General features: G+C 40.8%; 1 protein-coding gene across 1 annotated transcript in view; it reads left to right on the forward strand.

Moving 5' to 3' along the window:
- Positions 1–18,547: 18,547 nt before the first annotated feature.
- Ctnna3 (catenin alpha 3) overlaps positions 18,548–23,682 on the forward strand; it is a 1,414,880-nt gene continuing 1,409,745 nt past the window's right edge. Inside the window, exons 1-2 of the mRNA XM_036167773.1 lie at positions 18,548–18,593; positions 18,897–19,000. Coding sequence (XP_036023666.1) covers positions 18,575–18,593; positions 18,897–19,000 — 123 coding nt within the window. The 5' untranslated portion in view covers positions 18,548–18,574. The remainder of the gene's footprint in view (positions 18,594–18,896; positions 19,001–23,682) is intronic.

The following is a 23,682-nucleotide window of genomic DNA, read 5'->3' on the forward strand; positions in this document are numbered from 1 at the left end:
TCCTATTCATATGATGTTTGCTTGGGTTCTTATTTTCTCTTTCCCTCTGTCCCTTTCTCCGCTCCTCTCTCTCTCTCTCTCTCTCTCTCTCTCTCTCTCTCTCTCTCTCTCTCTCTCTCTCTCTCTCTCTCTCTCTCTCTCTCTTCTCTCTCTCTCTCTCTCTCTCTCTCTTTCTTTTTATATCCCCTCCCCTCCCTCTTTTCTTTTCTTTTTTTCTTTTCTTTTCTTTTCTTTTCTTTTCTTTTCTTTTCTTTTCTTTTCTTTTCTTTTCTTTTCTTTTCTTTTCTTTTGAGACAGGGTTTCTCTACATAGCCGTGGCCGTCCCGGAACTCACTGAGTAGACCAGGCTGGCCTTTAACTCACGGAGATCCACCATGGTTAAAGGCGGGTACTGCCATGCTTGGCTTTATTTTCCAGTTACCTTGTTGAATTCTCTCTATTGATCTTTTATGCTACCAGCACTTCCTGGAAAACAGTCTGAGAGGTCAGGGGTGGGTGAGAGCGAGTTGGGGTAGCCAGCAGCTTTTAGTTGGCTTGTGGCATAGAACGATTATTCATCCACATGTTTATTTCTTTTGCTTCTAGAGATGCTTTCTTTTGTTGTTTAGTATTCATCAGTACACTCCATGGAAAGCTCCCCTGGCTGATTGCCAGCCTGACAACCAGTGGGTTCACTCTGCTTGACTGGCAGTGGTTGTGTTAGCTAGACGAGCTTAGTTGTTGACAGAATGGTCTCTCATTGTCTTGATCTTGTTCTCCACTCTCTTGAGTCTGTACTTTCAAACTGGGTTTTTACAGGGACAGCCCCCTTTGATTCTTTCATTTATTCATTTGTGTATGTGGGTGTGTGGAGGCGGGGCACAGTGCCTGTGTGGATTTCAGAGGACAATCCTTGGGAGTTGGTTTCTCTTCTACCATGTGGGTCTGGAGATAGAATCTAGTCATCAGTCTTGGTAGTAAGCATCTTTAACCACTGACCCTTTCCTGCCCTCCTTTGAGTCCTATACCTTCCATACCTTGCATCTCTGTGCTGTCAGAGCAGGACCCTTGGATAGGAATTTCAGGACCTGTGGCACTCAATTCTAGAGAATATTATTTACCATTGTGTGTACTTATTTCTTTGTAGTATGGGATAATAGCAAGTTTTCTTGAAGGTGGTGGTTTTAATTTCATTTATTTTGTTTAGAAGGCATCTTAGATGTTAGGATGATGATTATACTCCCGGAGAGCTATGGGAATAGAGAGAAAGAGGCATTGATTATCTCTACTATGAGCATGTATGGAAGTGTGTTAAGGCTTTATTCTTTAAAAAAATTTTTTTAAAGATTTATTTATTAAGTATACAGTATTCTGCCTGCATGCAGGTCAGAAGAGGGCACCAGATCTCATTACAGATTGTTGTGAGCCACCATGTGGGTTGCTAGGAATTGAACTCATGACCTCTGGAAGAGCAGTCAGTGCTCTTAACCTCTGAGCCATCTCTCCAGCCCAAGGTTTTATTCTTTAATTATATTTTTATTTATATATTTGTATGTGTGTGTGTGTGTGTGTGTGTGTGTGTGTGTGTGAGAGAGAGAGAGAGAGAGAGAGAGAGAGAGAGAGAGAGAGAGAGAGAGATAGACAGACAGACAACAGCATTATGTGATATATGTGGAAGATAGAAAGGAACTCATAGGAATTGGTTCTTTCCTTCTACCCTGTGGGTTCCCAGGATGGAACTCAGGTTGCTTGGCAGCAGCAAGCATCTGTGCCTGCAAAGTCATCTTATTGGCTCAACATGTATTAAGGCTTTAAATGGACTGAGTTGAAATTTGAAAGATGAGTAGGTGTTTGCCCAGTGGCTACTGAGGAGAGACACTCTAGGCCAAAAGAATAGAGTAAAAGTTGAAGGGTATAACTGGTATAATCCATTAAGAGACCTTCGAATTCTTTACCATGGTTGGGGGGAGTACAGAAAAGAGGTGTGTCAAAGAGACAGGGGAATTTGGTGAGGCAGAGCTTGAAGGAACTACTGAGTCATTGGGGAAGTCTCAATTTGGTTTATTTTCTGTGACAGGGTCTTACCATGTAGCCTGGCTGGCCTGGATCTCACTTTGTGGACCAGGTTGGCCTAGAACTCACAGAGATCTACCTGCTCCTGCCTTTGCAGTGCTGGGATTAAAGACACGAACCACCATGTTTGTCATTAAGGTCTGAAATCTGCGCATGTCAAAACTGAGGAATCGTGACGGTTTTCACAGGAAGTTAATGTAGCATTTGACTTTATATTAAAGATATCAGTTCAGGAATAATTTGGAGGATAAATTAGAAGAAGGGAAACTAATTGGGGTTTCACTGCCAACTCTGAATAATCTTGTGAGGCCTGAACTAAGGAAGTAGAGGTGGGAATAGAGGACCGAATTGGCCAATATGGGCATTAGAGGGTTGGTCTTTTCACTGACCTAATATGAAGAGAAGGCAGAGGGAAAGGATATTCTGGAAGTTTCTGGGTTTGGTGTCTAGCCTTAGGATGACATCTTTAATGTAGTTTAGAACTAAAAGGAAAGCCACTACTTTTTTTTTTTTTTTTTTTTTTGAGACAGAATCTCTCTATGTATCCCTGGTTGGCCTGGAACTCTCAGAGATGCTTCTGCCTCCTGAGCACTGGGACCAAAGGCACATGCCACCAACTGTGTTTTAGGGGAAAGACCATGAAATTCCGTTTGTGAGGCAGCCTAGTAAGCAGTGGATTAGCAGGCCCTGAAGCACATGAGAGGACTGGACTACATAGATGGCTTTGTGAGAGGTTGTAACTAGAACGGAAACTGTACAGTGAACCTGCTCTGAATGAGTGATGCAGTGAGATGAGGGAGCAGAGTGTAAGGGATTCAACTCTGGGAGGGACCTCCATGTCTGAGAAGCCAGGGAAGGACAAACTACAGCAGACTTTGGGGAAGATGGTCCCCGGGCAGGGGAGAAGTGTGAGAGTCGTGCTTTGGAGCCAGAGGAGAAAGCCTCCCACTTTCCATAGAAAAGATACAAAGTATGCAGGATCAAAAATACTTCAATGGAGTTAATAGGTACATAGCCAGAGTCCATTGAGAAACTTAAAAATCCATAAATAGTGAATTTGGATGGTTTGATTTAAAGATTCTGTAGAGTTTTAAAAACTTTAAAAAAGCACCCAAGTGTCCCCCCCCCCCCCGACAACACCCCCCCCCCCCCGCCCAGGACTTAGAGAAATGTGAAGTTTTAAAAGCAGTTACTTACAACTGGCCCTCCTCTCCCCCATGTCTTTACTGATTTCTGGATAATAGACGCAGTGTTTTCAAGGTCCCGGTTTGATTTTCTTTATATTACCAAGCTGGCTTCTGGTTATTTCCAGCTACTCAAGGAACAAAGAAGAAATACGATTTTGAAAAACCACATTCTCTCCTCTCTCTCAATCATCTATTTATCTAGATACGTGAGTGAGTGTGTATGCCATGATGCTTGTGTGGATGTCAGAGAGCAATGTGAGGGTGGGGAGGTCAGTTTTTTCCTTCTTCTATGTGGGCCCTGGGGGGAATTGAACTCAGGATATCAGGCTTAGCAGCAGACTCCTTTACCCACTGAGCCAACTTGCAGGCCTGGATTTATTTTGTTAGTTTTTATTTTGTTTTAAATCAAGTTTGATAAGAACTTTCTTCACTATTCTCTTATTGTTCTGTGTCTTTCCAAACTACCATCCCTCAGGAGACTTCACATACATTTGAGCTGTCTTATAATATGGTAGTGTGTTGAACCTATAGGCTCACTGGACTCAGAGCAACAAAACACCACAGTCACTTTGAAAGTATACATGAGGCCGTGTTACTCCTGCTTTGGTTGTTTAGACTTGGTGCGTTGCATATTTATGCTGTAACAGAGCATTATTTCTGATCTGAAGGATTCAGTGAAAGTTTCTTTGATGTCTGACATTTTAGATTATCTTCTTTGGTTTCACTTGGACTAATTTAGTTCTTTGGCTTTTAGAAAAATGGACATAGGGGCATATTTTTAGAAGGCAGTTTGATATTATGTCCCTTTGGAAAAATAATAGCATTAGGGCCTATGTCCTCCCCAGTCAAGGATTCTTGGCCAGGTTTACACTTCCAGGCATGAGTTCTCTCTTGGAGTGGGCCTTAAGTCCAAGTAGACAATTGTTGGTTACCGCCATAACATTCATGTTGCACCAGTGGGCATAGGTATTCTGGTCATCACTGGGGTGTGGTGGTCTGAATGAAAATGTCTCCCATAGGCTGTACATTTGAGTGCTTGGTCCCTAGTCAGCGGAACTGTTTGGGAAGGATTAGAAGGTGTGGCCTTGTTGGAGGAGATCGGTTACTGTGCATGGGCTTTAAAGTTTCAAAAGTCCACATCATTTCTAGTTAGCTCTCTCTGCTTCTTCCTTGTGTAAGATATCAGCTCCAAGCTACCACTCCAGCACCATGCTTGCCTGCTGCATGCTCCTTGCCATGATGGTCATGGTCTAACCCTTTGAGGCTATAAGCAAGCCTCAATTAAATGCTTCCTTTTATAAGTTGCTTGGTCATGGTATCTCTTCACAGAAATAGAAAAGTAACTAAGATATGTGATTTGTAGAGTTCTTTGGCTTTTAAAATAAGATGTAGTCTAACTGTCATGCTAGGCTTGTATGAGAGGGGATGCCACTGAGAATCTTGGTTCTACTTTTATTTTTATATAGTACAGAATGTCTTTAAGTTGGAAAACATTGCTACATAGAAAACATGGAAATTTCTGCCCTTTCTCCCTTGCTGAAAGGTTTAAAATATGTGCCATTGTGAAATATATGTGAAGTGGTATTTTATATAGTAATATTATAAAATACGTCATCAGAGGAGGGTCGTGAGGTCATCTTGTGAAATTCCTACATGCACTGTTACCTTTCAGTTAAATCAGAAATGAAATTATAGCCCTTTGCTTCTATTACAACAACAACAACAATAACAACAACAACAACAACAATAACAACAACAACAACAACAACAACAATAACAACAACAACAACAACAACAAAGAAGGTAGGTTGCTAAGATGGCCCAGAAGGTAAGGGCACTTCCACAATGCCTGATGAGGTGAGTTTCCCCCTGGATTCCATGGGGAAGACAGAGAGACCCAGCTCCCACCAACTGTCCTCTGGCCTTCCTAAGTACACTATGGTATTCATGCTCCTCCTCAAATAAACAAGAATAAAAATAAATAAATAAATGTGAAAACATAAAATAAAAAGGACATTAGTCTCAACTAGATATTTATGATCCGAGGGCCTTAAGACCTATATGTAAATAGTTTTTTTTCTTCTTTTTTTACCTTCGTATTGGTTAGAGCAATCCCTGCCCCTTTCCATTTTAAAGTTTTCATTTAGGTAGACATGTGAGGAAACAAGCTTACTTTTGGAAGCACATTTTTTTCAAGACAGGGTTTCTTTGTGTAGTCCTGGTCCATCCTAGAACTTGCTCTGTAGACCAGGCTGGCCTCAAACTCACAGAGATCTGCCTGCCTCTGCCTTCCTGGTGCTGGGATTAAAGGTGTGTGCCACCCCTGTCCAGCAGAAGCACATGTTTTGATTTCTGTTTGGTTCTTAACAACTTACCATTTTGGGAAGAGGAAACAGACCAATTTGAAATTTTTTCAAAGAACATCAATAAGATGACTGTCCCAAGGTTTAGTAAAAAATGCTTCAAATACTACACTGCAGAAACTCTTAAAACTTTGTCACTACATGCCTGTAAATATTTGTCCCAATAAAAATGTTCCAATGTTCGTTCTAATATAAACTGTTCTATTCTGTTGAAGCTCCTAAGTTTTGGAAGCTGAAGAAATGATAAAACACACTCTTGAGGATAAAGGCACTTAGCCCCAGCCTGGAGCAGGGAGCACACCTTTTATTCACCTCTCTGGAATCGATTTCAAAGGGCTCAAGGTCTTTCTGAAGGTTGTTTTTCATTCAGATTTCTCCTCTTGGATTCTTTAGGCAATGCTATATTTCTAATTAGTCCGTATACAAGAATTATGCTTTTAGTCAAGAGATTCAATGCAAGGAGGCACCAGAGGGGAACTCCGCTTTAAACTCTCATTATGAGAATGGGGTGGAAGCAGTCTTGAATAATAATTATGGACTCTGTAGATGAAAGACACTTTAGCTAAATGTACACAAGCAGATTCAGCTATCTTACTGAAAATGGAATAATGGCATCAACTAACACTTGTTGAACCCCTGCTAGGTGCAGGAGATATGGTCTAAACTATATTTCTTATTTTCTTAAAGATTTATTTATTCATGTACTTTATTTATTTACTTATATATTTATTTATATGTATTTATTTATTCATGTATTTTATAGATACACCAGAATCTGATCCCATTACAAGATGGTTGTGAGTCACCATGAGGTTGTTGGGAATTGAATTCAGGACCTCTGGAAGAGCAGTTAGTGTTCTTAACCACTAAGCCATCTCTCTGGCCCTATTTCTTATTTCTTAAGTCTAAACTATACAGACTTATCTCTGTGAGGAAGGTACTCTTATTTTTCTCATTGAACGGATGGTGGAACTAATATTCACAGAGAACCCAGCAGCTTGTCCAAAGTTCCCGGTGAAGACCTAGAGAGATGCCGAATGGTGGCTGACAATCTGAATGACAGAACCAGTTCCCACAATTGACCTCCACACTTGTGGTGTGTGACCTCTACACTTCGTGTGTGTGTGTGTGTGTGTGTGTGTGTGTGTGTGTGTGTGTGTGCAGGCAAATAAATATATAAATATAAAAACAAAACAAAGCTCCTGGTAAGCTGAGAGCAGAGTCTGGGCTTTCATTCAGAGAGTCAAATGTCAAAACCAATGCTCTTCGTCACTGAGACCCAACAGGACTGAGATCTGTCAGTCAATCCCGGAGCTTACCAGTGTGCCTACTCTCACTAGCCAGCTTGCTCTTGGGACCCCTCATCTCTGGTTTCCGAGGCTAGAATTACAGGCACCTGCTATTTTACGTGTGTTCTGGGGATCTGAATGCTGGTCTTCACATTTGGGTGGTAGGTGCTTAACCACTGAACCATCTCACCAGCCCACTCCATTCCCTTTCATGCTGGCAGTTTTGATTTTGACATTTCTTCTTCTTCTCCTCCTCCTCCTCCTCCTCCTCCTCCTCCTCCTCTCCTCCTCCTCCTTCTCCCCCTCCCTTCCTCTCTCTCTCTCTCTCTCTCTCTCTCTCTCTCTCTCTCTCTCTCTCTCTCCTCCCCCTCCCTCTCTCCCTCTCTATCTCTTCTCTTTGTTTCCCTTTTGAGACAGGGTCCCACATTGTAGCCCTGGCTGGCTTTGAACTCACAGATTTACCTGCCTCTGCCTCACAAGTGCTGGGATTCAAGGTGTGCACAAGGTGTGTGCACACTTGTGCCTGGCCCTCACATTTATGTTTCCATTCCAGATTGATTTTCTAAACTCTGTTCTTACACGTCCAGCTTTGAACACAGGTGTTTCACTTGGTTATCTATTATCTGTCTCCATGTTCTCAGATTCTTTACCATCAACTATTAAATGGTTTAACTCTCTTTTTTTTGGGGGGGGGCGTTTCAAGACAGGATTTCTCTGTGTAGCTTTGCACCTTTCCTGGAACTCACTCTGTAGCCCAGGCTGGCTTCGAACTCACAGAGACCCGCCTGCCTCTGCCTCCTGAGTGCTGTGACTAAAGTCGTGTGCCACCACCGCCCAGCTTAACACTCATTTTTAAATGTAGTAATACCATCACAAAAGCAAATGAGGGTGCTTGCTTTTATGAAGTCTTTTGGAGGGTGATTGGAAATCTACCCTCACCCCAGGTAATGGCAACTCTCTTTCCAATTGCTCCAGACAAAAACTTGAATTCTCTCTATACTGTCTCTACTCAGGAATTCCAACAGGCTCAACCATCCACAACTGGTCTGACATGGCCGCTTCTGCTGCTGTTTTCCAGGTCTAAGCCATTATGATAGTCTCTAATTTCCATTGTCAGTTTGATTGGAGGAAAAATCCCTCAGGAGGTCCAGGGTTTGGTGTGTCTGGGAGGATGTCTCTAGATCTGGTTAGCTGAGGGGTAGGGAAAGCCCTATTCTCAATGTGGCTGGCAGCACCATAGGGACTGGGGTGCTAGACTGAGTATAATGGGAGGGATAAAGACAACTGGGCATCTGCATTCCCCCTTCTCTGCTTCATGATCAACACCACAGACCATGCCTCCCTTGAAGGCATGCCCTGCTGACTCTGAAGCTGGCTTTTAAGAGAGTTGGGAACTGTGGGCTAGAGAATCCCCAGAGTGTGTGGGCAGAATGAAATTAGCAATTCTGGTGGGAGCATGGAGGGCTGGAATGCCAATAGGAATGTGATCTAATATCCTTCTCTGTTGTTGCCAGGGCCATGACTAAAACAGCGCGGGCTGTACTGGAATAGAGACACGCTCAGGGTGTTAGGTGGTGAGCCGGGAGCTAGCTCATACTGATGCAGGACAAATTTTGCACCCCTCATGACCCACCACACTTCACTGCATTTAAAAATGAGTGTTAAACAATTTTAAAGTAATTGAAATTTAATTTTAAGCAGGGTGATAAAGTGAAAATCAAGGCATTTTGTGGAAAAAAAGATAAGGAAGGATCAGGTGGGTTTGCCTCGTCCTGAGTATGGTTGCCAGAGAGACCTGTTACTTCTCTCAAGAGATTTGTTCTCTTGCCTAGGATTCTGAAAACTGGAATTTGGCCCTGGTCTGTCTCTTACCAAATCTACACTTCTCCCACTTTATAAAACTATTTCTGTTGGGTAAGGGTTAAAAGGTGGTAGATTTCAAATCAACCTCAAGAAGACCTTTATAAAAGCAAACACCCTTGTTAAATGGTATAGTAAGCTCCTCATTATTTCTATTCATCCAAGCCTAGACTATTGTTGAAATGATGGCTGGTGGCAGGAGGTTTTCTTGAGTGTTTCGAGGTCCTCCTTAATTCTTAATATTTTATAGATTATAAAACTCTAGTGCTTTAGAATGTGACACTTATAGTCTGGTAGGATACTTACTCTGGACTCCTGTTGTCATGTTTCTGTAAGAGGCTAGTCACAATCGCACAGACTTTGACCTTTCCTTAGCTTCATTTGCAAACTTCTGCAGCCTTCTCCACTTCCAGCTCCGATTTCCAATCAGTCAGGATTACTGAACGGGACAGATACTGAAGATCAGAAAGACTTTTATAAGAAACAGCACTTATTCATAGAATAGTAATTATGTATAGCCAAGGTTCTTCAAGGACTTGGTTTATTATTTTATAATTTTGTCATGGAAAAGTAAACTTCCAAATAATGTTCTCTACCTAATGTGAATTAAATACATGATTGTGGTCTTAGAAGATACCTTGATTTAATTAGGTTTATATTTTATCTCTTGGCTAAAAACATTCTATACATGTTGTGCATAATTTTCCTCCTCCCATTTTTTTCCCCTTTGCTTCTGGTTTCTAGTGTTCAACATAGCTTTGGAAGCCCATTGTGAATTCTGCAGTAAAGGCACATTTTTAAAGTTTTATGAAGGCTTGGTTCATTCTTATTTTAGTTGACAGTGGTGTCCTTCATCTTTGTCCCTGAGGTGAAAAACAAATGTCAGCAGCCTTGATTCCTTTTTTCCCCAAAGGAATATTTATTTAATAAAAATATTTATTTATTTTATGTGCGTACTTTGCCTGTATGTACGTATGTGAATCATATCTGGTGACCTAGGAGATAAGAAAACTGAATCAGATCCCTAGAACTGGACTTACATACAGCTGTGAGCACCATGTGGGTGCTGGGAACCAAACCCGGCTCCTTTGTAAGAGCAGCTAGTGTTTTTAACTATTGAGCCATCTCTCCAGCCCCTGTTTATTTCATTTTTTTATTGTATGTCTGCACACACATGCTCACCAATGGAGGCTAGAGGCATCAGATTCCCTGCAGCTCAAGTTACAGAAGTTTTGCACTGCCTGATATGAGTCCTGGGAATTGAACTGGAGTTGTCTGAAAGAGAAATATGTGTTCTTAACTACTGAGCTTTCTGTCCAGCTCAACAATTTTGATTTTTTTTTGAGACAGGGTTTCTCTCTGTAGTTTTGGAGCCTTTCCTAGAACTCACTCTATAGCCCAGGCTGGCCTTGAACTCACAGAGATCTGCCTGTCTCTGTCTCCTGAGTGCTGGGATTGAAGGCGTGTGCCACCACTGCCCGGCAACAATTTTGATTGTTTTATGTAGCAAGTACTTGTCATAAGCAGGTTAGTAGGTAAAACCCTTACTGAACAATGCATTTGATAAGACTGTAATATTACACAGCAAAAGACATACTTTATTATACAGATTGACTCTGGGTTACACATTGAAATATATCATTATGGGGGATGGAAAGATGATTTAGTGGTTAAGAGCATTTGTTCCTCTCCCAAAGAACCAGGTTCTGTTTCTAGCACTCATGTGGTGGCTTAGAACTATCAGTTAATGCCAGTTAATCCAGTTCCAGGGGATCTAATGCCATCTTTTGACCTCTGTAGTCACCAGGCACACAGGTGGTGCACAGATGTGCATGCAGGCCAAACACTCATACACATTGTCTTAGTTAGGGTTTTATTTCTGTGAAGAGACACTTTGACCTTGGCAACTCTTACAAAGGAAAACAGTTAATTGGGCCTGGCTTACAGTTTCAGAGGTTTAGTCCATTATCATCATGGCAGGACATGGTGCTGGAGAAGGAGCTTAGAGTCCTACATCTTGATCTTCAGGTAGCAGAAGGAAAAACTAACTTAAGCTTCTGAGACCTCAAAGCCCACCTCCCACAGTGACATACCTCCTCCAACAAGGCCACAGCTCCCAGTAGTGACATTTGCTATGGGCCAAGCATTCAAACTCAGGAGTCTATGGGGGCCATTTCTATTCAAACCACTGCATTCCACTCCTGGGCCCCCATAGGCTTGTAACCATAACATAAAGTAGAAATGCATTCAGCCCAACTTCAAAAGTCCCCATATTCTATCACAGTCTCAACAATGTTTCAAAGTTCAAAGTTCATAGACTCTTCTGAGATTCATGCAACTTAAATGTAATCCCCTGTAAAAGAAAAATCAAGAAGCAGATCACATACTTCCAACATATAATGGCACAGGATATACATTACCATTCCAAAAGGTAGGGAAAGGAGCATAGTGAAGAAATACTGGACTAAACCAAGACTGAAAAACAACTGGGCAAACTCTAAACTCTGCATCTCCATGTCTGATGTAAAAACACTCTTCAGATCTCCAACTCTATTTAGCTCTGTTGATTATAACATACTTCTTTCTCCTGAGCTGGTTCTACTCCCTGTTAGCAGCTCTCCTCTGCAGGTATCCCATGGCTCTGGCACATCTAACATCTTGGAGTCTCCAAACTTCATTTTCACAGCTTCACACAATGGCCTCCCTGGATCTCCATGTAGGGACACCCCTGCCACATGCCTGACCTCAGTAGATTTCCTTAGTCATGGAGGGAGATTCCATAACCCCTTTCTTGTATTCTTGACTCTAAAGCCAGAACCATGTGGTCAAAGCTGCCAAGTTCTGCTGCTTGCTGGGGCTGGAACATGGCCCGCTTGTTCAATTACATCTTCATCAACTTTCTGTTTTATGTGGTTTCCTTTGCTGCCTAAGCTTGGCTGTCCTGGAATTTGCTCCTGAGTGCTGGGATTAAAGGCATGCTCTACCCCGTACCACACCTGGACCTAAGCTGTTGTTTAATTCTTTTTCATAAGTTGGAAGCTTAGCTGAGTGGGATCTTGTCCCGAGGTCTTTACTTCCTTTATTACATTTAATATCAGGGTTTCCTTTAATATGTTTATCTCCTTGAACACAGGATTTAGCTCCATTCTACTTTCCAGTGCCCCGTTTTTTCCTCAAATTGTACATTTTGCATTTTCTCTTGCTCAGCTTGTTCCTTATCATTATAGATCTTCATAAGAATAAATGTTAATAACCATATGGCAGAGTCAATACTAGATTGTTTTGAGATTTCCTCTGCCAGTAGAATTAATCTAAAACTCTTCAATTTAGTCTCAGGCAAATTTTTTAGACAAGGGCAAAAAGTTAGCCACATTCTTCAAAATATCACAACAACGATCTCTAGGCCACATATTAAAATTTTTCTCCTCTGAGACCTCTTGAGCCAGGCCCCCACAGCTCCAATCACCCTCAGCACTATTGTCTCTCATGCTCCTACTAGTAAGGCCCATTAAGCTCCACTTAATTAGAAAAGCATTCAATTGCTTTTCTAATCCATACTCCCAAAGTCCACATTCCTCCAAACAAAAGCATGTCAGGCCTGTTGTAGCAATACACCACTTCTGGTACCAACTTCCGTCTTCGATGTTCTTTTGCATGAAGAGACACCATGACCACAGCAATTCTTACAAAGGAAAACATTTAATTGGGCCTGGATTATAGTATTAGAGGTTTAGTCCATTATCATCATGGTGGGAAACATGGCAGCATGCAGGCAGACATGATGCTGGAGAAGGAGCTGAGAGTTCTACATCTTGATCTGCAGGCAGCAGAAGGAAAAACTGACTTGAGCTTCTGAGACCTCAAAGCCCGCCCCCAAAGTGGCACACTTCCTCCAGCAAGGCCACAGCTCCCAGTAGTGCAACTCCCAATGGGCCAAGCATTCAAACATGTGTGTCTATGAGGGCATATTCCTATTCAAACCATGCTACACATAAAAGTAGACCACCATGGTAATAGTCTGTCAATTTTGATATGTCTTTGTTATAATGAAAGAAAATGACAGGTAGAATGATTGAAAACCAACTCAAGCTAGGCGGTGGTGGCGCACACCTTTAATCCCAGCACTTGGGAGGTAGAACCAGGCGGATCTCTGTGAGTTTGAGGCCAGCCTGGGCTACAGAGCAAGATCCAGGACAGGCACCAAAACTACACAGAGAAACCCTGTCTCGAAAACAAAAAACAAAAAACAAAAAACAAAAAACAAAAAACAACAAACAAAAACAGCAACAATGAAACTCAAAACAAAACATTCCAGTGCTATGTTGCACTAAGTGAAAACATTTGTCAGCAGTGTTAGGATTTTTTTTTAAAGAATATCTTTTATATTTTGAAAGAATGTCTGAGAAAAGAGACTATGTTTTTACCTTTAAAAAGGAAATTTTACAGTGAAAAGGAGAGACATATGATAGTCACAGTCTAAACTGATAGGTCATCATGATTATATCACATATCACCTAACATACTATTGAAACACTTGTGATCTCTCTTTCTCTATCTATCTATCTATCTATCTATCTATCTATCTATCTATCATCTGTCTCCATCCATCCATCCATCCATCCATCCATCCATCCATCCATCCATCCATCCATCTCTATCTACATTACCCCATACAAATTTGAATAATTATTTCTAAGCTTTTAAAAAATAAAGGAGGGCTGGGTGGTGATGGTGGCGGTGCATGCCTTCAATCCCAGCACTTGGGAAGCAGAGGCAAGCGGATCTTTATGAATTTGAGGTCACTCTGGTTTACAGAGTGAGTTCCAGGACAGCCAAGGCTACATAGAGAAATCCTGTTTCAAAAAACAAACAAACAAACAAAACCTAAAGGAGGGCCGGGCGTGATGGCTCATGATTGTGATCCTAGAACTTGGGAGGCTGAGGCAGGAGGGTTGAAGCTAGCCTGAGCTATATAGTGAGTTCTAGGCCAGTCTGAACTTTTGACGGGGTGAGACCCTGTTTCAAAACCCAAAACAGGGCTGGAGAGATGGCTCAGTGGTTAAAAGCACCGACTGCTCTTCCAGAGGTCCTGAGTTCAATTCCCATCATCCAAATGGTGGCTCACAACCATCTGTAGTGAGATCTGGTGCCCTCTTCTGTGTACATAATAAATAAATAAATATTTAAACAAACAAACAAACAAAACAAAACAAACCCCAAACAAACAAGAAGTAAAGGGAAAGTAGTCCTTGTAAGTGACTTGTGATAGAGTTTAGCATAGACTGAGAACAAGGACGCTCTTGATTGCCTTGAAGTGGGGAGGGAGCCCCAAGCAGGCTGTTTGGATTATGTTCATTCAGAGAACTATCTAGAAAAGTGCTGTGTTTCAGAAAACTTGCTCTGTCTCTGCAGTCAGCTATGCTGGTGGTTTTTATATAAAACTGTCAACATTTAATGTAAGTAGATAATCTATAATATATTGTAGTTATTTTGAAAAATGGCAGGAGGAATCCTAGAGCATCCTACTCAATTTATAAAATATCATTTTCCTCCCACTTCAGGTTGTGTATTTAAATTTCTTGTGTTGACTACACAATGTTTTGATAATGTCTAGGAAGTGAATAGTGTGCCCTGGTGCCTTTGATAGTATAGAAAACCTCAGAGAGTATGGTTGTATTTAAATGCTTTTTTATCAATTATTAAGTTTGTCGTAATTGGTTCCTTTGAGACTTTCAGTATAATTATCATTGTTTTTAATATTAAACTTCACTGAAGACACATGAAAGAATGGAAGTATTATAACCATATTTGATAATAAGCACTTTTGAACTTCAGTGTTTAGATTATGTATAAATATGATGCTAAGTCACTGGGGAGAGCCTTTCAGAAAATTTCTGTTATTCTCAAGATTACTTCAGATATACATTTAAAATATTTTTGACAGTTTCATACATGAATATAAAAATTTCCAGTGATTTTTACCCTTCCCATTACATTACCACCTCTCACCTTCTTTCTACCTCTACCACCGAAACCCTTCTTCCCCCACCTGCTTTCATGTCTTTGTGTGCACGTGACCCACTGAGTTGATTTGGGGCTGCTTGCATGAGCATCAGCAGGAAGTTATTTACTGGAGTGTGGGCACCACATGAGTAACTATACCACTAAAGACAATGATGCCCCATCTCCAGCAACCATTAACTGCCAACAGGGAGGGTCGGGGCATCATGAACCCTTCCCATATCCATGATGAAATGTTGACAGGCACAATCTTGTGCAGGTAACCACAGGTGCTATGATTTCTAGCCATTACAGTTTTATTACAATTTATTTATATGTATGTATATGTATATGTAACATGTATTCATAGAGCTATGTGTGGTGGTGCACACCGTTAATCCCAGTACTTCATAGGCACAAGCGGTCAGATCTCTATGAGATCAAGGCCAGAGAGTTGCAGGAAAGCCAAGGCCACATAGTAAGAACCTCTCTCTCTCTCAAAAAACAAAACAAAACAAAACAAAACAAAACCCCAAACCAAAACCAAACCAAACCAAACCAAACAAAACCAAACCAAACCAAACCAAACCAAACCAAACCAAACCAAAATAAAAATAAGATCCGGGAGGTGGTGGCACATGTCTTTAATCCCAGTACTGAAGAGGCAGAGGCAGAGGCAGGTGGATCTCTGTGAGTTGGAGGCCAGCCTGGTCTACCGAGTGAGTTCCAGGACAGACACCAAAGCTACAGAGAAACCCCGTCTCGAAAAACAACAACAGCAACAAAACAAACAATAAAAAGAAAATACAGAGAGTAACCATGTGGGATGACATCTGAAGAGCAGGGAGACTTATGACCTCTGGACTCTACAGCATTTACTCTCTATTTTTGTTTAAACAAATTTTCTTATTAATGTGAAAATTATGACATAAAGGTGGGAACCCACATATATGGTTCTTACTTATAGGACGTCTCTGTCTCATCTCTCTGTATCAGGTTCACAGCTTAGACAGCAGTCTTCATGACATACAGGTCATAGGTACCTTTGAATACATACAGCAGCACATTTATGGATCCCTGGGATGGACCCAGTAGGGTGGGGCGGATTGACAAGCAAACGGGTGCTCGTTTAATGGAACCAGGCCACGGGTAAGGGAAAAGTCTGGGGGCGAGTGGGAGGAGACTTTCACTGGAGGGATGGGCAGGCACGTGGGCTCCACCTTATAGTTCTGATGTGTCTCTTCAGGGTGGAAACACTTACAGGAGAGAGAATAACTCAGTCTCCTAGAATTATTGAGACTAAGGAGCCTTTGGAAAGATTGTTATCATATACATCTGTACTTGTCCAACTAGCTACCTGTCTATAGCCAATTAATAAATTAAAAAGAGAATAATTATTTGCCCTTATAGTTAAAAATGACTAACCAGAAAAACCAGAGCAATCATCATGCTTTCTTTTTTTTTTCCCTCATGGTTTCAGAGGGATTGTTAGTTTTTTTTTTTTTTTTTTTTGGGGGGGGGGAGAGGCAGTTCACTAAACCTGAAGATGTGGGAAACTTTGGGGGAGGGTAGGTAGTAAAAAGGTTTTCTATTGATAGATCCTTATTTCTGTGGGTTATACATTTTTTTTGTTATTTTTAAAATATTGATCTTAATTTTATGTGTATGTATGTGTGGCTGCATGTATGTCTGTGTACCATGCGTGTTGACGTGCCCACAGAGGTCAGAAGAGAGGTCATATCCCCTGGGTTTGGAGTTACAGATGGTTGTGAGCTGCCATGTGGGTGCTGGGAACTGAACAGAGGTCCTCTGAAAGAGCAGTAAGTGCTCTTAACTGCTGAGCCATTTTCTCCAACTTCCATTTTTTATTTTTTTTTATTTTTTAAAGTAGGTTAAGTTGATCTAGGAAAGATGTGAATATTTTCTTTATCTCTGTGGACCCTGAGTAAATACTTGCTGAGTGATAACTGACAGGGTAAAGGTTAATACAGATTTGTGGATCTAGTGATTTAGCTAATAATCTAAACGTGGCTGATACATTAGTTTCAATATGTCATGAAATGCCAATCATAATTATGTGATTAAGAATATATGGTTTCTTATATAAAATCTCAGTGATTGGTTCGTGTGTGTGTGTGTGTGTGTGTGTGTGTGTGTGTGTGTGTACATGTTCAAGTGTATGTGCATGTGCAGATACAGGTGTGTTTGGTGGTCAGAGGCCAATGTCTATGTTTTTTTTCATTTTTAATCTTGACCTTATTTTAAATTATTTAACGTATTATGGTCAGTGGTATGTGTGCGTATGGTGAGTGTGGGGGTCAGAGAACAACTTTATGGAGTTAGCTTTCCTTTTCTACCTTTGCATGGTTCTGAGGCGTGAACTCAAGCTTGTCAGTCCTAACCATCATGTCAGTCCTTGGCCTTCGTTTTTTCTTTTTCTTTTCTTTCATTTTTCTTTTTGGTTTTCTGAGACAGGGTTTCTCTCTGTAGCTTTGGAGCCTGTCCTGGAACTCACGTGGTAGACCAGGCTGGCCTCGAACTCACAGAGATCCACCTGCCTCTGCCTCCTGAGTGCTGGGAGTAAAGGTGTGCGCCACCACCGCCTGGCCAGTCTTGGTTTTTGAAACAAGGTGTCTCACTGAACCTGGAGCTTATCAGTCCAGCTAGACCGGCTTTCCAGCAAACACCAGGGATCCTTTTGTCTTCCTTCACCTCACTATTGCTTGAATTAATAGTTGCTTTTTACCCGCCTTTTCCATGGATAAGGATCCCAATTCAGGAGTTCATGCTTATCAGGTGGGCACTTTATTGGCTGAGATATCTCCCCATCCTCTTGAATTATTATTATTAATTTTAGACAGGGTCTTATTATGTAGCCCTCGCTGGAGCTCACTATGTAGATCAGGATGGCCTTAAATCCATAGGGATCAGCTTTCTTTGCTTTTCTAGGTGCTGGGGTTAATGATGTAGACTAACATAACTGGCTGATGTTAATAGTTTAACGAATCATTTATAATAATAAATTCTTTTTTTTTTTTTGAGACAGGGTTTCTCTGCTTAACAGCCTTGGCTGTCCTGGAACTCACTTTGTAGACCAGGCTGGCTTCAAACTCACAGAGATCCGTCTGCCTCTCTCTCCTAAGTGCTAGGATTAAAAGCATGCCTCACCAAGCCTGGCTTAATAATGATTATTCTTATTTTGTCTGGTGACTTAGTTATTTTTCTGTTGCTGTGATAAGGCGTTATGGCCATGGTAGTTCATAGAAGGAAGAGTTTATTCAGGCTTATGGTTCTAGAGCTTTAAGTGTCCGTCATGGTAGGGAACATGGCAGCGAGCTATAGCATGGTGATAGGTGCAGAAAGCTGAGAGCTTACTTCTTCCGCCACAAACCCAAAGCAGGAAGAGCAAGCTGGCTGTAGGGTGAGGCTTTAAGCTCTCAAAGCCAGCCCTAGTGACACAGTTCCTCTAGCAAGGTCACACTTTTTAAACCTTCCCAAACAGTGCCACTAACTGGGGGCCAAGTGCTCAAATGTCCGAGACTATGGGGGACATTACTCGTTCAAACCAGTACATCTTGTCCAAATATCCCTGCTTTCCCATGGCCTTCTCCCTTTTCTCTGATAGCTATCCAGAGTCTTACTAGTTCCTTTCCTATCCGAGAAAGAAAACTGCCCCAACCTCCTTTTACAATCAAAACTCTCAAATAAGCAACCTTGGAAACACATAGACGCGCATCACGTATCTTCAGGCTTCTCATCTAAGTCTTGACGAGCATGGGCGAACCTACGAAGTGCCTGAGCATCGTGAGCTCACGGGAATCAGATGACTTGCCTACTGTCAGGTAAGTGTCAAGAGGTCGGCAATAGCTTCCCACTAAGACTGCTGACCAAACGGGAACCCATTTGGGAAGTCTGGAAGTCAGTTGTGAACTTGCTAGCCAGCATTCATTAGAGCTAAGCCCAGGCATCACAGGAACAGCGAACAGCTTGGGAGTCTCTTGCTTCTCCCAGTGGTGGCTTTGGCACCTTGGTCTTTGGAGGACTGAAAAGAAGTGATTATCAGGGACCCTCTACTTGGGGAAAATTTCTCCTTGCTGATAAGCATTTTTTTTTTTTTTTTTTTTTTTTTGTGTGTCTATGTACAGGCACCATGTCGGCAGAAACACCAACCACCCTGAATATGGACATTCAGGATCTGCAGATCCAGACAGTCACTGTTGAGAAGCTGCTGGAGCCTCTGATAATCCAGGTACAAGCACTTTGGGTGCTGCAATGTGCAACAACTGTGTTTTCGCAGATTTTAAAATGGCGGGAGTAGCCAGGAGCGAAGGGCAGATTTGGTTCTAAAAAGGAATGAATACATCACATAAAATTATCCTTTATTTGAACTGGTATTAGCTGGGTGTGGTGGTGCATACTTTTAAATCCAGCACCTAGGAGGCAGAGGCAGGCAAATAGATCTCTGTGAGTTTAATGTCAATCATGTCTACACATGGAGACCTTGTCTTCATCCTCACAAATAAGCTAGTATTAAAATATACAAGTATGTATTTGATATTAATAATACAATTCTGAAAGTTTCCCCTCAGATCCTTTTTTGGTATTAACTGATATTAACACACACACACACACACACATACCCATACACACCCACCCATACACACACATATATTTGAAATGGGGTCTACGTAGATCAGAGTGGCCTCTAACCCATGACCCCTTTGCCTCATCTTCCTTGGTGCTGGGATTATATATGTGTATCATAATGTCAAGAGATGTATGTATGCCGAGCAGTGGTGGCGCACGCCTTTAGTCCCAGCACTCAGGAGGCAGAGGCAGGTGGATTTCTGTGAGTTCGAGGTCAGCCTGGTCTACAAAGTGAGTCCTAGGACAGCCGGAGCTGTTACACAGGGAAATTCCATCTCAAAAAACCAAAAAAAAGAGGTGTATATAATTAACAATTTTATTATTATTTTGTGTGTGTCTGTGCATGTGTGCACATGATGAGTGTGAGTGGGCACCTGTGGAGTCAGTTCTCTCCTGGCTGTCAGGCTTGTGTGGTGAGTGACTACCTGCTCAATCATCTCCCTGACTCTAGATGTATGTATACTTTGTAACTCACTGCCACATAAAAATGATCTTGCTTATAGTCATGAAAATGGAGGCAAGTTAATATAATTGAACCATCTTTATTATGTAGAGGATTTCAGTGATTCGACCTAAGAGACATGGTATCTTATTAGTCACAAAGTAAACTGTAACTAAAATATCAAAATGTGGGAGAAAAGCAGCTATTTAAAGGAATTCTGTGATAGTCTTCCATGAAATAATCATTTGATCATATGAATAATGATTCCTTGACTTAGTCATCATGTAAGACCTGATTTTATGTATTGGATTTTTAATTTTTTTAAAAGATAGTTTATTCTCTTTTTTAAAGATTTATTTATTTATTTATTTATTTATTTATTCATTCATTCATTCATTCATTCATTTATTTATTTATTTATTGTGCACACATCCCTGCATGCCAGAAGAGGGCGCCAGATCTCATTACAGATGGTTGTGAGCCACCATGTGGGTGCTGGGAATTGAACTCAGGACCTCTGGAAGAGCAGCCAGTGCTCTTAACCTCTGAGCCACTCTCCAGCCCCCGGATTTTTAATTTTTTTAAAAAAATGTTTTTATTATGTACAAAATGGATTTCATTATGGCATTTGCATACATATATAAGATGTATTTTGATCATGTTCACCGCATTGCCATTTCTTATCCCCATCCCACTCACACTGAGCATTTGATTTTCTTGATGGAGAATTTGAAGGAATCTATACATTGATATAGATCCAAATATCTTGCCTTTAATACCAAACTGATAAAGCAAAACTCCCCCTTTGGCCTACCTTACATCATGCACGTAGGTCCCTTCTTCCAAAGACACTGAACTCTCAAGGGTTTACTTGGGTGAAAAGCTACAGTGACCTTAGGTCCGGTTATTCAAAAGTGTCCTTGTCTGTTCTGTGGGACGCACGGTGGAACAGCCCTGAGGACAGACACAGGACATGTTTTCACTGAGCACATTGAGACCTACTACTGGGAAGGCAATTTCAAACATTTCTTACTGGTGACAGCTGAGTTTTATATTAACTGTTGTTGTCTAAAAGGCACGAAAACCTGAAATTAACACTACTCAAGCCATTCACTGAATGCTTTCATGTTGAGAGGCAAAAAATTACCTATCATCCACCTATCTATCTACCTATCTACCTGTCTGTCTATCTATCTATCTATCTATCTATTTACCTATCTACCTACCTACCTACCATCTTCATATCTATCTATCATCTACCTATTACCTATCCTCTCTCTTTCTCTCTCCCAGGTTAAATTCAAACTCAGAGTGCTTCTGCCTCTCTCTTCTGGGTACATTATTATGTCTGGCTTTTTTTTTTTGCTAACAAAATTCACTCAAAAATTAGAATCTCCCTGGAGCAGGGCAAAGAAAATTAAAACACATTCAATTTACTATGAAGAGACAAATAGTATATTTCCTTCTAGGACAGTAAGATAGTGGGTAATATTTTTAGAACTATAATATAGAGAATATAAACTCAGTGCCACACTGCCTATTTGGGAGGATGAGGTAGCCTAGGCAGCATATACATATATCTACATTGAATATGTGTATATATGCACATATGTATATATGTCTATATTGAATACATATAGGGATATAGACATTGGAAAACATTATTTTTCTTTTTATTTCTGTGGTTAAAATACCATGACTAAAGCAACTTTATTCAGCTCATATTTATAGGTTGCAGTTCATCTTGGCAAGGAAGTTACGGCGGTAGGAATCTTAGTCAGTGTCCTATTGCTGTGAAGAGACACCATGACCATGGCAACCCTTATCAAAGAAAGCATTTGATTGGAGGCGTTGTGGGATATTTGTACACTGTGACTGTGTGAAAGTGTATTGCTGTGGTTGGTGTAATAAAAAGCTGAAAGGCCAATAGCTAGGCCGGAGGTGTAGGTGGGACTTCTGGGCAGAAAGAGAGGAAGAGGAGAGGATAATCCAGACACATGTGAGACACCAACAAGACATGGAGGGACATACAGAATATGTCAAACATACAGAATAAAAGAAAGGTAAAAAACTATGAGACAAAACATAGATTAATAGAATTAACAATTATTAATAATTAATTTTTATATTTATAAAATACATAATCTTTTATATTTATAAATATATAATTAATTAATAATTAATTTAAGTTGTAAGAGCTAGTGGGACAAGCCTAAGCTAAAGTCAAGCTTTCAATAATTATAAGAAGTCTCTGTTTCATTATTTGTGAGCTGGTCGTCAATAACAAAGCTTGCTACAGGGGGATTGCTTCTAGTTTCAGAAGTTCAGTCCATTCTCATCATGGTGGGACACATGGAGAGTGTGGTGCTAGAGCAGTACTTGAGACCTACATACTGACCCAAGGCAGAGAAAGAGAGACATTAGGCTTGGCATGGGCTTTTGAAACCTCAAAACCCACCCTCATTGACACACTTCCTCCAACAAGGCCATGCCTCCTCCTAGTCCTTCTAATCCTTTCATATATGCCACTCCCTGGTGACTAAGCGTTCAAATATATAAACCTATGGGGGCTGTTCTTTATTCAGCCGCTATGAGGAGCTTGACAGTATGGTCACATTGCATCCACAGTCAAGAGCAGAGAGCAATGGATTGATGTTCGCCTGCCAGTGCTCAGCTGGCTCTCTCCATTTCATTCAGTTCAGAGCCCAGCCCATGAAATCGTACCTGCTCACATTCAGGATGGGTCTCCCCACCCAACATAATCAAGATAATCCTCCAAAGACATTGTCAGAGATCTTCTTCACAGGTGATTTTAGTTCATGTCAAGCTGACAATGAAAACTAACTACCAAGTACACACATGCATGCATACATAAACACATGCATACATACACACATACATACATACATACATACATACACACATGCATAATACATACATACACACATGCATAACACATATATACATGCACACATGCATACACATACATACATACATACATAACACATACATACATGCACACATGCATACACATACATACATACATACATGCATACATACACACATGCATACATACATACACACATACATGCATACATACACACATGCATACATACATATATACACACATACATACATGCATACATACATACATACATACACAATGCATACATAATACGCATGTATACATACATATACATACATACATATATACATACATGCATACATACACACATGCATACATACACACACATGCACAATACATACATACACACATGCATAATACATATATACATACATATACATACATACATACACACATAAACACATGCATACATACACACATGCAAACATACACACACATGCATAATACATACATACACACATGCATAATACATATATACATACACACATACATACATACACACATGCATGCATATATACATACATGCACACACATACATACATACACACATGCATACATACATATATACACACATACATGCAGGCATGCATACATACATGCATACACACACATACATGCATGCATACATACATACATACACACACACATACATACACACATGCACACATATATACACACATGTATACATACATATACATACATACATACACATAAACACATGCATACATACATACACACATGCATACATACATAAAGTGGAGAAAATGCTGTATAGATAGATTGTATCTTACTTTTCCATTTAAAATGGTATTTTGATAGTCCATTCTCTCCCTTTTTTGTTGTGTTGGGTACTGAACACAAGTTCACAAATATTTTAGGCAGGCTCCCTAACCACTGAAATATACCTGCAACCCAA

Source organism: Onychomys torridus, chromosome 18, assembly GCF_903995425.1.
Source record: "Onychomys torridus chromosome 18, mOncTor1.1, whole genome shotgun sequence".
NCBI lineage: Eukaryota > Metazoa > Chordata > Mammalia > Rodentia > Cricetidae > Onychomys > Onychomys torridus.